The following is a 14,286-nucleotide window of genomic DNA, read 5'->3' as shown; positions in this document are numbered from 1 at the left end:
TCGGGAGGCCAGACGAACTCTATAAAAAAAATATATAGAGTGCGGCTAACTCGCCGCCCTGAATAAAAAAAATCGTATTTGAAAAATTGAAAAATGGAATTTTGAAAAATGATATTTTTTAAAATGATAAGTAAAAATGATTTTAGTGTTATAGGAAGTGTATTGGAATTTTTTTCATTGGTAAATTTTGAAGATGTCAGGTATATTGACGGACATTGAGATGGATGAATAATACTATGAGGACGATGACATTAACCAACAAGAAGAGCTAATATGTGACCAAGATATGATGGATAAATAATATGAATCTAAACAAGATTTTGGAGATGAATATATTGAGAGAATAACAGAACCAATCGGTTGAATTAACTAAACCATATTGCTTTGATGATTTCAATCTATTGGTAATATGACCAATTGATTGAATAGGAAAAACCCCGCATGCCTTGCAAAATTCAATCGATTGAAGTTTGGGAAGACTGAATTTCAATCGATTGGGTAGTATAAGCAATGGATTGAATTTTAAAAAACCAACATTTTAGTCATCGTTCAATCGAAAACCATGTCGATTATTTTGTGAAACAATCGATTGAGTTATGGGAAACAAAATATGTTTTTTAAATTTTTAATCGATTAGAATGGCTAAAAAATTTTTTACAATCAATGAAAGATCTAATTCGTTATTATTTTTTATTTTGATTGTTAATAAACATAATAGATGAATGATAAAATAATATAAAATAAAAAATATTTTTTTTAATTAAATAAAATATATAAGATTAATTTATAATTAAAATTAGAAAAAGACTATTTAGTAATTATTAAAAAATTTAAAAAATATATTTTATTATGAGACTATTTTGATAGTCCAAACGTTTTCGAACCATCGAATTCAGTGCCGTGTAACATCTATAAAACAACTCCTCCTGTTTTTTATTTTTGATAAAGTTGTAAAAATCGTACTGACTTATTCGATCAAATAAAAAATTTGCCCATCCAACCGCCAAATCGGGCCAAATTGTTATTAGTACCAAACTTTACATCAAAACATATGAGAATCGGTTTGACTAAAACCGGTGACCCATCCAGTTTTGAAAACGAACCGGATCAATTTTGTTTTTTTTTTTTAAAACCCCCTTTCAATTCGATGCTGTTTTGGTTTAAAAAAAAAAAAAAAATACAAAACCCTAATTTCCCAGCGGCACCCCCAAGGCCCCAATCATCCCCAGCCTCAAGTCACAGGTCACTCTCTCCCAAGAGTCAGTGAGTCACAGATTCACTCACCGCAGTTTCGCACGGTCACCTCCGAACACAACGGCAGCCAACGACGGAGGTCGTCACTCGTCACTCCCCTCACCGGTTCCTCTACCTCGTCCCCGCGCCGCCAGTGTCTGCTGGCCTCTGCCGTCTCCGTCTGTGTCGTCCCGGCCGCCTTGGCTCCGCCGTGCCTCGTCTGTCTCTGCCTCTGCTTCCTCCGTCGTCATCGTGTTGGCTCCTCTTCGAAGCTCTGATCTCTCTCGCCGGTTGCCTGCTCTGCAACAGCCCCAAGTTGGAAAACCGTCCCTGAATTTGTTTCTGACTTTCTGCTTTTGCAGTGTAGTGTAGGTGAGTCCATTTTTTAGTTATTCTTATTAATTTTTTATACTGATTTTTTGCTGTTTTAGTATATTAATGTATTTATATGTAAAACTGATTGATCTAATTTGTAATAGGTTTAGATGAGTTATATTTGTATGTAAGACTAATTGATTTATGTTCTTTTCCTTTCTTGAGGCTTGTATATTAAAGTTGGAGAAACTGAGATAGATAATAGAGCAGAAGACATACACTATAAAATTTATCTCCTAGCTTGATAATCAAATGATGAAGGGTCTTTCTTCTGGTGTTGTGTAGCACTCTTTAATTTCCTCAGTGGATTAATCACTTTGCAATAGTTTGATTTCGAGGTCAGTGGTAATAAATAAGAGTTTGTTTTAAAAAGAGAGAAAATGGGAAGGTTAACAATTAGAGGACTTGTACGGTGAAGTATTAACTTTGAAGGATCTTTGGCAAAGGAATTGGATCAATAGAAAGCTAGAATCTGGGAGGGCATGAGGGTGTTTCGGTTTACCTTAATCTGTAGCCTTTAGTCTTTCCCATGTGCTTATCTGTTAGTTTTAGTTTGTTGTTTGTTTTGAGGACTGTTTTCTGTTTGTATCTTATTGCTGTGCTTGTGACCGGGTGTGTTTCTGCCTGGATTTGTTGATTTTTTACTGCAACGCCCACCCCTTCTTTGGGCTTCTTTGTGAGTGGGTTGAAGTATGGGAAAAAAAGATTTCAACGTGGAATTTTGGTTTGAGTTGAAGGTTTTTTTGTTATATTTGTCTTTTTCTTCATTCAGGAAGGGTCTTCTATGTTCTGTTCTTTGGCCCTTTTGTTTTCCATTGCACGTTTAGATCAAAGATGCTAAAAAGTGCAAAAAAAAAAGGAGTCACTGTAGAAGATATATTGTGGCACATAAAAACATAATCACAAGTCACAGCCACACACTTAGGTTTTTCTAGAGGATTGTTCATGTTCACAAAAAGAATATTGGAATGCTGCTGTATTAGTTTATTTTCCAATGGAATATATTTCATTGAAAAACAAAAAATATAATTTTAGCTTTTGCATTGTAACGTTCATTTTCAGGGTGTTTTCTTTTTCTTGATTAATATCTGGACAATTGATTATTTAAGTGAGACCGGGTCAACCGGTTACCCAGTAACCCAGTAGTCCAACTGGTTTGATTACTAGTTCGATTCTGAAAACTATGGTTTATTTCCTTCAATTTTGTTTAGTTAGGGTTTAGGGTTTATGGATTGGAGTTTTGTGCATAAAACGTGGGATAAGTGGGCTTCCTCTAACGTTGGTCATTCTGGTGAGCAATGTCTTCCCTCTTAATTAACCTCTTAATAGCACTCTTTATGTTTGAGTTTTAAACTATTGTGTCGTTTAGGTCACCCTTTGAAAGCTGCTTTGTTGATTAATTATGACCCAACTGGACCCTCTCGCTTGTTATCTACCATGTAAGCACCACCATTATCCTCTGTTCTTCATATGATTTTTCCTTTTTTACATTATTTTGATCCATGTTTGGGTTCATTGGATGCTGGCAGTGCTGAACAGGAAGGAATCAAAGCCAATCCCATGGAATTGACTCACTTTCTAGACTTCATCAAGCGCAATCAACTCCAATCAGAAACCTTCATTATTGCCTCCAATGAGTGTAAGCTGCAATTTTTGTATTCCTTATGCTCTTAAGAATCAAGAATTTAGGGTTCTTGGATAGCTGAACTAGTGGAGCATATATGATGCTTGTTTAATTATGTGTGCAGTCTGTGAATAAGAGATTTAGCTTATGAAATTAACATTTAATTTAGAATGATCACAGGACACTGCTAGTGTGTATGTGCGAGCGAATACGGGTAGCTGATATTAGCTGCTAGTTCATATCCCTGTGATTATCGGATATATGGTGGATTGTAAACATTTGTACTGAACTTACAAACTACAAGGAACATATGTCTAGTACAAGTTCAAACTCCCAACTTCATCAGCTAACCCTAATTCTACAAGCAACTGGTAGCTTCACAGAATTCTTGATGAGTAATTGAGCTAGATTAAGGTTTCAGCTGCAGCTATTTAGCACAAAGTTTGAAATTTTTTGTTCTGGATTGTAGATGGGCAGGGTGATGCATGTTATAAGTTAATTTGCATTTGATGGTATAATAATGCATGTCATTGGACTCATGACTTTTTCAATGGTGCATTGAAATTTGGATGGCAGACTTGGTGACCTCAATTCACGAGAATTGGTTTAGTGGAAGGTGCATAAACACATCAAAGCCTGCTGGTGAAGGTGCAATTGTTATTCAAACGGCAGCATATATCTTAGTTGCTTTGTAAGCCATATTATTTCAGCTCCTTTATCATGGATTTTTACGATGCACTCTCTAACAGTTTATGTCTACATATACAGGTATGAAGGGTCCATTGGTCCGGCATCTCGTGCTATGGCGGCTGCTGATCAGTTAACTTGGCAATTAGGACGGAAAAATCTTTAGATGTGAAGTTGCACATCCACATTTGTTTGTATCTGTTAGGAAGAGAGCAAATTATCAGAATATTTATGCCCCTTTCTTGGGCTTGCTCAAATGAGAAAATGTTAATCACACATTAAGTACTGATTTTATTGTACCATAGAAAACCTACCAATTTTGTGTAAGATAATATAAGTAAGATTTTTTGGCTGATAAGCTAATCTAAGCTTGTTTCAGCAGTGTCATGCAGAACTTACGATATATTATTAGGGACCCAATTGAATTCTCAGGTTACCATCTGTTGAACTTGAAGCATAGACAATAACTTGATGAAATTTCTATGGTGCTGAGTGCTGACCTCCTTGTCCAAACGTGTCATCTACAGAACACGATGCGTGGAGAGTGACCGAGCGTACTTGTTTGTAGTGTAATTCCGTATCTCATTCACCTTTATTAAGGATAATGGCTAATGAAGTTTGTTAAGGTAGGTGGGTCACTGGGCCATTTTCTTTACGGGCTTATTGGGTTTTAATGTTTGTAATGCAAAATGGATATGATGTGAATTGAGGCCCAGAAAAGTGAGCAACTGTAGGTGTCAAAGGAATCATCAGAATAGTAATGACCCAATAGGTGAGAAAAAAAGAAAAATAAGGAACCATTTTAAGATGGATTTGTATGCAAAAAATACTAATTTGTTCTTTAATGATATTTTTTAAACATACATATTAAAAATTTTATTAAAAGTAATAGATAAATCAACTTGCTTAACGAAAATAAGAGTTTTTAAGAAAAATAACAATTTATTCGAAACTAATTTGGTGTTTGTTATTTTTTTTAATCCAAATTACTATAAATAACATGATTTATCTATTACTGCACCAATATTTATTTTTCTTCCATGGATTTTTTTTATTTAATGTGACAAAGCCACATTGTAGCTCCACAGTGAGAGAGAGAAGTACTCTCAATCACAATACTATCCTAAGTCTTAGCGTATCCACAACCTATTACAACTGACATATTATTTCCAAGACTCGTCAGCTAGAACATCAGCAGGCTCTCCTGTGCCTAACAAGCCTTCACCATAAACCCCGAAAATAGGCTGTCATTGCGGACAAACTACGTTCATTGTGAATTAACAACATAGCACTAAACCAAATTATAAGAGGATAAATACAAGGCAATGACTTGCACATTGAGAAATTATTGGTTTAGTGTTATGTTGTTAGTCCACAATGAACGATTAAAAAAATAACACCAAATTAGTTTCGAATAAATTGTTATTTTTCTATTAATCCTACCTGTCTAATATGCACACAAGAATAAGAATCGATTCAACATTGCTTACTTACTTGTCCACTCTCAGCTTCAACATGGAATTAAGTGAATTTACCCGTGCCACTAACTGAAGAACCTCCATGAAAATGGTGGGAGGAACTGTTGAAGGAGCTCAGATGCAGAGTAGATGCGAAAAGGAACCTCACCTATGTGGCCGTAGTCCTCTGGCAGATTTGGAAAGCGCGCAACTTGAAGATCTTCGAAGACAAAGCAATCACCTCGCAGCAGATCTTAAAAGCAGCTTCAGTGGCCATGGAAGAAATGTTGAGAGCACTATTAACATAAACCCCACCCCTCTGTTTCTTATCTGTTTATTCCAGGCTCAAGAATTTCATTATGGAGTTAGTGTGGGTGTTTTAATTAGAAATGGGTGTAGTGAGTGTATTTACAGCTTTGGGGACGTGTCATATTCAAGGTCTAACACACAGGGGGCATGTTACATGCAGCACGTGGGGGGCGTGACATGTGGTGAAGCCTGGTTAGTTGAAGCTACAACACGTAGGGGCATGCTGAGTCAGCACGCATGGGGCGTGTTGACACGTGGCTCACTCTGATTGGCCGACGAAGCAACACGTGGAAGGCATGTTGAGTGCTCCCCTCTATATAAGGCAAAGCTCGGTACCATTTTCATTGCGAAGAACAGTGTGATGTAGAGTGTTCTTTGAGTGTGTTTGTAGTGTAATGGAAGGTAATGTAAATTTGGTAGTATATCGCAACGGTGAGATTATACGGAATACTCATGAGGGAGTGAGATTTGTGTGTCAGAATTCGTTTTCATTTGTGGTTCCATGCACCATGATGTTAATGGAGCTTTAAAACGGTCTCTGTCAAAGCATAGAGAACGGTATGTTTAGGAGAGTGAGCATAATTCTATACTGGAATCCAGTTTTAGTTTTTGGTGGTCTAATACAGTTTGATATCATGCCGATCATTGACAAAGCGAGTATGTAGAATATGTTCCAAATTCACCGTCATACTCAGATGCGACAACCACAGATTGAGGTGTATGTTGAGTTTGAAAACGTAGAGGCAGATGAGATTCAAAATGATTTAGATATAGAGGATGATAGAGCTGCAGTGTACAAAGGAATGAATAGTGACAGCGAAGAGGACTTTGAAGCTACTTATGAAGCCGGCGACGAAGACGAGGATGGTGATGTGGGAATTGAGGCTGCAACGGAGAATGTAGTGGTTTATCCCTTGGGCAGTCAACCGATGAATATTCCACCTTTTCTGCGTAACTTGGATCTTGATGCCAAGCATGCACTGGAATTTTCAGAATATGAAAACATAGGTACGTGATGACTGAATAATACGTTTTTTGTAATTTATATTTTTGATTGATTAATGAATGATGATTTCTGCTTTCTGTAGGCATTGCTGATCCTGAGGACGGAGAGTTCAGGATTGGAATGGAATACAGTTCTAAAAATTCGGTCGTCGCAACAATTAGAAGTTACACTATCTCAAGAGGAGTTGACTATAATGTGTATGAGTCTGAGCCACAGACGTTCTATGCAAAATGCAAGACGTATGGGCGTGGGTGCGACTGGCTTATCCGAGCCAGCTTAATACGGAAAAAAGGTTGTTGGGAGATACGCAGATACAACAGTAGGTATACGTGCACAATGGGAATGATTTTACAGAATCATTCCAAGTTGGACTCAGATACAGTTGCTGAGGCTATAAGGCCATTGGTCGAGACTGACCCGTCCATCAAGGTGAAATCTATAATAGCGAAAGTCCAGTCAAGGTTCAACTATACCATCAGTTACCGAAAGATTTGGTTGGCAAAGCAGAAGTCCATAGCCAAAGTTTTTGATGGTTGAGAGGATTCTTACCAAGTTTTGCCATGGTGGCTCTTGGTCATGATTCAGAAGATGCCTGGTTCAGTTGTCCAAATAGAAACACGACCACTGTACAACGGGAATGAGGAGGCGTACGGTGTAAAAAATACTTCATTGCGTATTTTGGAGTTTCAATCCATGCATTCGAGCATTCAGGCATTGCAAGCCTCTAGTTCAGGTTGACGGCACACACCTATACAGAAAATACAAAAGTACACTTCTGGTTGCTGTTGCACAAGATGGGAACCAAAACATTATGGCTATCGCTTTTGTCTTGGTGGAAGGAGAGACAGCTGATGCGTGGAACTTCTTTTTCAGGAATCTGCGAATGCATGTTGTTAGAAGAGACAATGTTGGTATGATCTCAGACCGACATGAGTCAATCCGGGCAGCAGTAAATTATTTCAGAGGTGACTGGAACCTCCAAGAGCATGGTGGATGTTTTATATAAGGTACATCGGCAGCAACTTCTTAAGGGCATTCAGAGTCCCTCGCTTGCAAAAACTTGTTGTCAACATAAGGTATTCTTCAATGGTGGAGGAGTACAACATCAACTATAAGAGGTTGGAAGCAGGACCCTGCATACCACAGGAATCTGTCATAAGATCAGGCCAACCAGCATTGGCCCAATGCTGTAGTTGCTGGTCTCCGTGACCGTCGACGGGAATCTGCGATGGGACCAACAGAAAGTCAAACCACTCATGACCGGATGGAATGGTAAGTATGGGCTGACTATGCTGGCCGGACTGACCCTGGTGGTTGTGCTGAGAGTGGTGGCTGTGCTGATTGTGCCCACTGTGCTGACTGTGCCCACTATGCTGACTGCGATGTCTGTGATGACTGCCCTCGCCGTGGTCGCCGGACTGGACGTGGTGGCTGGATCCACTATGGTGAGTGTGATGGCTACCATGACTGGTGATCCAGTAGCTACGGTATGTAATAAGGAAACGGATCAAACACTGCATGCTGAGGTGGACCTTGAGGTGCAGGTGGCTGTGGTGCTGGTAGCTGATATGGATACTAAAGAACGTGCTCTGACAATCTCAGCATATGTCCGTACAAGCCCACATACCAATCCTAGTACTCCATTGTCGGTATAAAGTCCCAGTTCGGAAGGGGGTGCAGTTTCCCGCAGCCGAGTGTTTTGCTTGTTGCCCCATTTTGCTATCCATACCCCATGTAAAACTGTCATGTCATGAAGTTGCACTCCGCGAAGAGTGATGCAATGATGGTCCAGTGGAATGTCTCTTGCTACTCGCGGGGGAGGTTGTGCATACCCAAACTGACGCATCACTCGGTCCGCAGGGTGCCATTCGACACACTCGAATGATAACAACAGAGCAACGATGTCACATACCTCAAGATGTCCATGTAACTCGTCGGATATGATCAATCTGTCGAACGGCCGCCACTCAAATTGCCACATATTATTGGTATATTTGAACCCTAATATTAATGTTTGGAAATAGGAATCACATGAACCCTAAATATTTACCTCCTCTATGTAGTCTATATCCTGCCTAAATCTCGCTGCGGTCTTCAATAACCACGCTGTGGTCCGTTCCGAGTAACTCCACCTGAAACATGATTCAGTGAAAAAATTTTAAAAATTCACCGTAAATCAAACATGCATTGTGAATATAACACAGGACTAAAATAGGAATTATTACCTCATAGCAACTGGTATCTCAGCCGGTGGAAGGGTCTGTCTCAGTATGGGTGCAATACAGGGCATTCGCTCCCATGCCCAAACAAACAACAGATTAAGAGGGTCATCCATCTCCTTTGTATCATATCGTGATGCACGGCATAGTGCTCTATAAAGATGTGCGAGACATGCTGACTCCCAACTATAAGTATGGATCCGCTCGAAATCGCGAAGCAATGGTAGATACTTCGCGTGGGCATATGCGGTCGACTTATCTGTGAATAGGGTCGAACCCAACAAATAGAAAATTGAGTATCTGACTTTTCTCCTAATGGACTCAGTGTCCAATGGCTCTGCGTCTCTGATACGTCGAACCGAACCCAGCTTTATATAGGATTTCGAAGAACTACTAACTTCTGGTTTACGACCGAATATCGCGATACTCTGGCTCTGTAGGAAGTCGCTACTATTATTTATCCATCCACTCATAGGCTCTCCATCAATGGGTAGGCCAAATATATGAGCGACATCTTCCAGTGTGACAGTAACCTCACCCACCGGCAATACAAAGGTGTGAGTTTTTGGCCTCCACCTTTCCACCAGAGCAGCTAATAAAGAGTAAAATCCTCTTATCACCCCAATCCTAGAAACGTGATAGAATCCCATTAAGCGTAAGTAGTTTTCGACCACCGGGTTCCACGTCTGTAACGGATCCAGTTTACAAACCATTAAATTCCTGTTAGGCTGGTTCCACAAAAATATATTTATTAGTTTAAATAAATAATAATTCTTACAAATAATAAATCGACATCAATATATTGTTATAAATATTCACATATTTATTATAAAATTTATTTATTAAAATATTTAACAAATATTAGTATATTTATTTAAAAAAATATTTATTTATTTATTAATATTCAAATTGTTTATTAAACACATAGAAAAATAATTCCATTCTAAGAAAAATAATAAAAAAATTATATATTAACATTTATTTCTTTAAATATTATAAATAAATATTTGTACTTACTCTTTTTTTTTAAATAAATAAATATAAATGATTTTTTTCCCAAAATTAAATAAAATATTTAATAATATTTATTTATCAAAATATTTATTTTTTCAATATTTAATAACAATATATTTTATAAATATTTACATATTTATTATAATATTTATTTATTAAAATTTTGAAAATACATGTTGGCATACTTATTTTCAAAAAATCAAAATATTTATTTATTCATTAGTATATTCATAAAAAAATTATAAAATCTATATTCTATTATAGTATTTTTATAACAGAAAATTAATCCAATTATAACAAAAAAAATTATATATTCACATTTATATAAAATAAAATATAATTATATTTTAGAAATAAAAATTTTATTCCAAAATATTCATAAAATACAAAAACTAATAATTCTACTATATTTTTATATGTTAAATAACAAAAATTAAAAAAATTTAAATACATAAAAAATATAATTTATCAACTTACATAAACTGGATGATCCAAATAATTTATAATATGTTCTTCGAGTGTCGTATAATTACGTACTATTTTTTTAAATAAATACAAACTACTATTTTTTTCTATTTTTTTTAGCACCACTAAACTAAACACTATCCTTCTTTCTTTCCTCGCAACCCTTCTTCTCTCTAAACATTCACTAACAACAACCCTTCTTCTCTCTAAACATACACTAACATAAGATAGCCTAGTTCTAATGCATGAAATGGGGTGAAGGTCTCTTTTTTATCAAGGTTTTGAGAACCAGACCGGTTATTGAACCGCTCTAAGCATTGGGTCACAATTTTATTGGTTTAACCGGTTCAACCGTGGTTCGACCGAAAAAATTGTTTTAAAATAAAATAATAAATAAATTATAAATAAACATCCTAAAATATAATTATAGTCTAATATAAATCTTTAAATATCTTTCAAATTTAAAACATTACATGAAATTTCATCAACTAAAACCATATGATCTTTATCAAAATACAAACTCAAAAGTTAAATGATAAAAAAAATATCTAAATATTAAAATTGAACATTATGCTTCTAATCCTAAATTATTTTACCCATTTATATAATAATTTAATCCTAATATTGAAGTATTTGAGAACAAAACCGGCATTTGAGATCTGAAGGAAGGCCAATCATACTTGACATGCCACCTGAGAGAACAAAACCATCATTTGAGAATGACAAGAAAAGTTGTTCATAAAACTAAAAGGTAACAAAAAAAAGATTGAACATATTTGGTCTATCCGAAAAATTGAGCACACAATCAAATCAATCACAGATGTTCATGTCATTTATAGCTTGTTGCAAAAAAAAAAAATGATGCCAAAGAAACTGAAATTTTTTTTCTAACATTAAGATCCGTTGACAGGCACAAATCATCAAAATAAGCTAGTTATTGAATCTTGAAGGCATGTTATGCATTCAACTCCTTCATTTTCATTAAACAAAGAATTGAGTCAGAGAACAATCTTCTAACTTAGTTATGAGCTTACCTGAATTTGCCCAAGGAATCTCCAAAAGAATCTTATAATATGCATTGTCAAAAGAAGTTGGACTTCCAAAACCTTTACTTCCAAGAGTGTGGGTTCCAGACAAAGCTACAAGTACTTGTGTTCTGTTGAAGAGAATCCCAAAAGGATAACAAGTTAACAACACATAAGTAAAATGAGTTCTAGTTAAAAGAACAAATAATATGCAGAGAATTTTAGCCAATAATGAATAGATTTCGTCTAAGCAAACAATCAAATAGCTTTTAGGTTAGGTAATTACAATATTTTGTTATTTTGCCTCGATACATTTTGAAAACAGCCGCAGCACAACGAGAAATCAAAAAATCATCAAGCCATCAGTAAATTTGAAAAAAAAATTTATAGCCATCACCAACTAGCAAATACAAGACAGATCCATCAGCAACAGGCAATTACAAAACATTACAAGAAAAATGGAACAAAAATTGAACAACTTTTAGAACTTCAATGAAATTAACAGATATGAAATTAACAAGACCATATCAGCAATTCTGCCTACAGCAATTCTGCCTACACCATTCAACAATATTGCAAAACAGAGTAAGTTTCCAGCATTAACAAAACACCAAAACACTAAATCGGAGTAACAGTTACATAACAGAGCAAGTTTCCAACATATTAGGTGTTCTGGACTAAAACAGAGTAACAATTACAAAGCAGCAAAAGTGCAAAACACTAAAACAGCAATATTAGGAGTTCTGGAATCAGAACCATACAGTCTAAGAAGACCGAAGCACGAAGAACGCAGACCCAAGACCCAAGATGAATTGAAGAATTATGGAACAAAAATTGAAGAAGAAGTTCAGAGAAGATGAAGACGAGGAGTCACTCACCTGGGTTCGAGCTTCCAGCGAAGACGAAGAGGATCTGCCGAGTGACTGGGTTCCGGACACGGGGAAGAGGTTGAAGCGGCCGTGCTGAGGACTTGGCGACGGCAGCGGCGCTGACGACCTGTGAACCGCGGCGACGATGGAGGGCTACTGGGCTAGGGTACTGGGTACGTTATTCCTTTGCTACAGAGGGCTAGGGTTCACGATGGAGTGAGAATGTGAGATCTGAGATGAATGAATGGGGGAAGAGGGGGGTGGTTCTGGCTTCTGGGTCACAAGCGGGTCGAGTACGCGGGTTTCATTTTTTTAACCAATTAAAAAACGGCGTCGTTTTAGAGGAACCGTCGGTTCTCAGCCGGTTCAACAGTTTTTCAACGGTTTTATCTCCATCGGTTATTGGAGGAGGACTGGACTGCTTGCATGGCCGGTTCGCAGTAAAATCGGTTTGACCGGCCAGTCCGGTCCGATTTTCAGAACCTTGTTTTTTATAGAGCCCAATACTAACGTTCGCTGCTTACCGGGGTGGAGGAGCTGTCCCCTGCATGGAGACAGCCTCCAACACGCCCACTTCGTGTTGCTGCAGCACATTAGGAAGGCACGGAACCTCTGCAAAACCTGCTTGATTCGCAGGCAACACGCCCACTGCGTGTTGCTGGAGAACTGACACGCCTCTGACGGACCGGTATCACGCCTCCTATATGTTAACTGTGACATCCACAAACCAGCAAAACACCTCCTTCCTAAATATTCAGCCAAAATATCAATACACGATCCATATAAAAAAATTATTTCTGTTTATTTTAATTCTCTATTCAGGTTATTTTCTTACACTTATTGAAAAATTCCACTACTACCCGTGTATATTGATGTAAGGACAAATAGGTCCCTGACCTTTTTTTGCGGATATTTTCGTCTCCGAAAAATAGAAAATACATTCATGTCCCTGAACTCTGTAAAATGTGGACAAATATATCCCTCCGTTGAATTCACTGCGTTTGACCTGACGGAAAACTATGACGTGGCAAAGGAGGAGCTGACCTATCCGTTACAGGATGACACATGGCTCTGAGCTTTTGGAAATTGGACATATTAGTCCCCAGGCAAGAAAACGACGCCGTTTCACTACCTTGCTAGAATAATCCACTCTCCTTGCTAGCTCAGCTTCTCTCCTCAAACACTCACCGCCTTTCAACCCTCTTCGGAGCCCTCCACAGCCGCCGCGGGTCTCTAAAGTCTCCACTCGTCTCCGGTGCCTGAACCGGGTCGGTCAATACTTCTTGGATCTCCGAATCGGATCACCGCCGCAGAGCCTCCTCCTGGTGGCAGACACCAGCAGCGACCTAGTATGGTTTTCTTGAAACAAAGATTATTTAATGATTTGCTCTATGTAACTATGGTGATGCATTATTTTTACCTGTTGGAATGTTCTAAGGGATGCCAAAATGGAGTCCCCAATCCAAACAATGTACTTCCTCTCTGGTGGTGCTACAACCTTAATTTTTATGCTACTCGGTGCCAATGCTGTAATCTCCTTGCTCATCCTGTCAGCAATGCCTGGGAACATAATGGAACCACCACTCAAGACAATGTTACCATATAGATCCTTCCTAATATCAACATCACACTTCATGATCGAATTATATGTGGTTTCATGGATTCCAGGAGATTCCATCCCAATCATGGATGGCTGGAAGAGAACTTCAAGGCATCGAAATCTTTCAGCTCCTATTGTGATAACCTGTCCATCTGGTAGCTCATAACTCTTTTCAACAGCTGAGCTAGTCTTCGCAGTGTCTAGCTCTTGCTCATAATCAAGAGCAATATAAGCTAGCTTCTCCTTCATGTCTCTCACAATTTCACGCTCAGCTGATGTCGTGAAAGAGTATCCACGCTCAGTCAAGATCTTCATCAAGGCATCGGTGAGATCACGCCCTGCAAGATCCAAACGCAAGATTGCATGCGGAAGAGCATAACCTTCATAGATAGGAATTGTGTGA

The 14,286-nt window shown here is 37.8% G+C and overlaps 1 protein-coding gene and 2 pseudogenes across 2 annotated transcripts; 2 read left to right on the top strand and 1 right to left on the bottom strand.

The window, feature by feature from the left end:
- Positions 1–1,023: 1,023 nt before the first annotated feature.
- Positions 1,024–4,300, top strand: LOC107645792 (Profilin family protein). 2 transcript variants are annotated; one of them, XM_016349908.3, is made up of 6 exons: positions 1,024–1,605; positions 2,820–2,899; positions 2,978–3,047; positions 3,138–3,247; positions 3,809–3,923; positions 4,001–4,300. In XM_016349908.3, exons 2-6 carry the CDS (start codon positions 2,836–2,838, stop codon positions 4,083–4,085), a joined length of 444 nt encoding a protein of 147 aa, XP_016205394.1. In that variant the 5' UTR covers positions 1,024–1,605; positions 2,820–2,835; the 3' UTR covers positions 4,086–4,300. The 2 variants fall into 2 exon arrangements, with proteins under 2 accessions (XP_016205394.1, XP_016205395.1); XM_016349909.3 differs by having other exon boundaries at positions 1,210–1,605; positions 3,809–3,880.
- Positions 4,301–6,080: 1,780 nt separating this feature from the next.
- Positions 6,081–6,701, top strand: LOC148554733 (uncharacterized; annotated as a pseudogene).
- A 26-nt stretch (positions 6,702–6,727) lies between these two features.
- On the bottom strand, positions 6,728–14,286 carry LOC110263704 (actin-2 pseudogene; annotated as a pseudogene).

The sequence above is a fragment of the Arachis ipaensis genome, chromosome B6 (assembly GCF_059453495.1).
Source record: "Arachis ipaensis isolate K30076 ecotype BB chromosome B6, ASM5945349v1, whole genome shotgun sequence".
Lineage (NCBI taxonomy): Eukaryota > Viridiplantae > Streptophyta > Magnoliopsida > Fabales > Fabaceae > Arachis > Arachis ipaensis.
Note: the sequence above shows the minus strand (reverse complement) of the source record. Positions and strands in the feature narration are given on the sequence as shown.